General features: G+C 43.2%; 1 protein-coding gene across 1 annotated transcript; it reads left to right on the forward strand.

Moving 5' to 3' along the window:
• Positions 1–251: 251 nt before the first annotated feature.
• Positions 252–2273, forward strand: LOC307104363 (nucleolin-like; the record flags this gene model as incomplete). The annotated part of the gene is given in 5 exon segments (XM_079779277.1): positions 252–545; positions 548–1328; positions 1331–1527; positions 1529–1710; positions 1712–2273. Coding segments are annotated over 5 exon segments (2016 nt in total).
• Between the last annotated feature and the right edge of the window lie 1289 nt (positions 2274–3562).

Here is a 3562-nt window from a genome sequence, read left to right on the forward strand (position 1 = left end):
CATTGTCCTGTTTCATACATAGGTAGCAGCTCATTGTGAATACCATCTTATTGAATCTTATCATTGTCTCTGTGATTTTTTTTAATACCACCTGGTAAACTTTATTTTTGTCATTCAAATACATTTTCAAAAATATTAAGAGTCTCGAGCTCTAGTTGGTAACAAAACATACATGTTCCAGTTCTTCAGTACCGGCGGGGGACATCTGCGCCACTTACCCACCTCACACTTCACCGTCATAAGCCACAGTCATGGTGAAGCTCACAAAGGCTGGTAAAAATCAAGGTGACCCCAAGAAAATGGCTCCTCCTCGAAAGGAGGTAGAAGAAGATAGTGAAGATGAGGAAATCTCAGATGAAAAAGATGAAAGCAGTGAGAAGAGGTTATCATTCCTCGGAAAAAAAGGCATGAAGGCTACCACAACTCCAGGAAAGAACGTGATGATTTCCCCAACAAAAAAGATTGCAGTTGCCACACCAGGCAAGAAAGCAGTTGTCACCCCTGACAAAAAGGTAGTGGCTATGCCAACCCTGGCAAAAAGGCAGCAGTTACACCAGCCAAAGCATTAGCCACACCTGGCAAGAAGGGAGGCACACCAGGCAAAGCATTGGTAGCAACCCATGGTAAGAAGGGAGCAGCCACCCCAGTCAAGGGAGCAAAGAATGCCAAGAAAGAATATAGTGATGAGGAAGATGATGATGACAGTGAAGAGGAGGAGGATGGGAAGGATGAGGATGAAGATGAGGATGAAGATGAGGATGAAGATGAGGATGATGAAGAAGAAGATGACTCTGAAGAACCTATGGAGATTGCACCAGCCACAGGCAAGAAAGCTCCCATAAAGGCTGTTTCTGTGAAGGTCAAGAGCACAGCTGAGGATGAGGATGAAAAGGAGGAGGATAAAGAGGAGGACGATGAAGATGATGAAGAGGATGATGATGAGGAAGAGGAGGAGGAGGAAGAGCCTGTCAAAGAAGCACCTGGAAAACAAAAGAAGGAAATGGCCAAACAGAAAGCTGCTCCTGAGGCCAAGAAACAGAAGCCACAGAGCCAACGATGGCTTTCAATCTCTGTTGGAAACTTGAACTTCAGCAAGTCTGCTCCTGAATTAAAAATGGGTATCAGTGATGTTTTTGCTAAAAATGAGCTTGCTGTTGTGGATGTCAGAATTGGTGTGTCCAGGAAGTTTGGCTATGTGGATTTTGAATCTGCTGAGGACTTGAAAAAAGCCTTAGAGCTCACTGGTTTAAAAGTCTTTGGCAATGAAATTAAACAAGAAAAACCAAAGGGAAAAGACAGTAAAAAAGATGGAGATGCAAGAACACTTTTGGCAAAAATCTGCCTTATAAAGTTACTCAGGACGAATTAAAAGAAGTGTTTGAAGATGCTATGGAGATCAGATTAGTCAGCAAGAATGGAAAGAGTAAAGGGATTGCTTATATTGAATTTAAGACAGAAGCTGATACAGAGAAAACCTTGGAAGAAAAGCAGGGAACAGAAATAGATGGGCGATCTATTTATCTGTTCCTATACTGGAGAGAAAGGTCAAAATCAAGACCATGGAGGTGGAAAGAGCAGCACTTGGAGTGGTGAATCAAAAACTCTGGTTTTAAGCAACCTTTCCTACAGTGCAACAGAAGAAACTCTTCAGGAAGTATTTGAGAAGGCAACTTTTATCAAAGTGCCCCAGAGCCAAATGGCACATCCAAAGGTATGCACTTATAGAATTTGCTTCATTTGAAGATGCTAAGGAAGCTTTAAAATCCTGTAATAAAAGAGAAATTGAGGGCAAAGCAATCAGGCTGGGATTGCAAGGACCCAGAGGATCGCCTAATGCAAGAAGCCAGCCATCCAAAACTCTGTTTGGCAAAGGTCTGTCTGAGGAGACTACAGAAGAGACATTGAAGGAGTCATTTGAAGGCTCTGCCCGGGCAAGGATAGTCACTGACTGGGAGACGGGCTCTTCCAAAGGGTTTGGCTTTGTAGACTTCATTGGTGAAGAAGATGACAAAGCTGCCAAGGAGGCCATGGAAGATGGTGAAATTGATGGAAACAAAGTTACTTTGGACTGGGCCAAGCCTAAGGGTGAAGGTGGCTCCGGGGGACGTGGTGGAGGCAGAGGTGGCTTTGGAGGCAGAGGTGGTGGCAGAAGAGGCCGAGGTGGATTTGGTGGCAGAGGCCGGGGAGGCTTTGGAGGTCGAGGAGGCTTCCAAGGAAGCAGAGGAGGAGGAGGAGACCATAAGCCACAAGGGAAGAAGACGAAGTTTGAATAGTTTCTTCTATCCCTGTCTTTCCCTCTTCCATTTGAAAAAGAAAAGACTCTGGTGTTTTTACTCTGTTACCTGATCAATGACAGAGCCTTCTAAGGACATTCCAAGACAGTATACAGTCCTGTGGTCTACTTGGAAATCCATTTAGATAACATTTCAAAGGAGATACCCTGTTGGTTTTGACTGAATATTCATAAACACTTTTTAAAGAAATGAGTGATAAAGCTAACCCTTATCTGTAAGTTTTGAATTTATATTGTTTCTTCCCATGTACAAAACCATTTTTTTCTACAAATTGTTTTTGTGTGTGTGTGTGTGTGTGTGTGTGTGTGTGTGTGTGTGTTGGGGTATAAAGGAAAGCAGAATGTTTCATCATAATTTTGCTTCAGCAGCTATGGAACAAATTAAAAGTCCTAAACTCTGGAGCCAGAAAAAAAAAATTAGAAAACTAAACAAAGAGGCTCTACAAAACAAATGCAAATGAAAGGCAAATAAGAATGAATCATTTCTAACACAGAATTGATTTTGAGAAAACAATATAACTTGCAACCATAGTTTTCAACCTACAAAGTATAATGCTACAAATCTATCTAGATAAAAGCTACCAGAGCAACAGAAAAGAAAGGGGAACATTCAAATTTTGTTTTTAATTATAAAATATAGAGGCCCGGTGCACAAAATTCATGCACGGGGGAGGGAGAAGGGCCCCTCAGCCCGGCCTGCACCCTCTCGCAATCCGAGACCACTGGCTCTTAACCGCTCACCTGCCTGCCTGCCTGCCTGCTGATCACCCCTAACCACTCTATCTGCCTACCTGATGCCCCTAACTGCTTCCCTGCCTGCCTGATCGCCCCTAACTGCTCTCCCTGGCTGGACTGGTCACCCCTAACTGCCCTCCCCTGCCAGCCTGATTCGCCCCTAACTGCCCTTCCCTGCTGGACTGGTCGCCCCTAACCGTCTCTGCCTCAGCCCTCGCCAACATGGCTTTTTCCAGAAAGACATCCAGATGGATGTCTGGAAGATGTCCGGTCTAATTAGCATATTACCCTTTTATTAGTATAGATGGTATCAGTTGTGGAAGCAACAATTCATGTTAAAACTCTAGCATATGCCTAATTTATAAATCTTTTAACTCCTGTTGCTAGTAAACTAGTGATTTTCACTAATGAAAGGGTCAACCTTCAAAAAAGTATCCCTTCCAAACAATATTGAGAAAAACAGGATGCTATAAAGTCCCCAAAGAACAAATAAACTAGCTCAGGTCCTGGCCAGTTTTGTTTCAGAACTAAAGT

Source organism: Cnephaeus nilssonii (assembly GCF_951640355.1).
Source record: "Cnephaeus nilssonii genome assembly, chromosome: 8".
Classification (NCBI taxonomy): Eukaryota; Metazoa; Chordata; class Mammalia; order Chiroptera; family Vespertilionidae; genus Cnephaeus; species Cnephaeus nilssonii.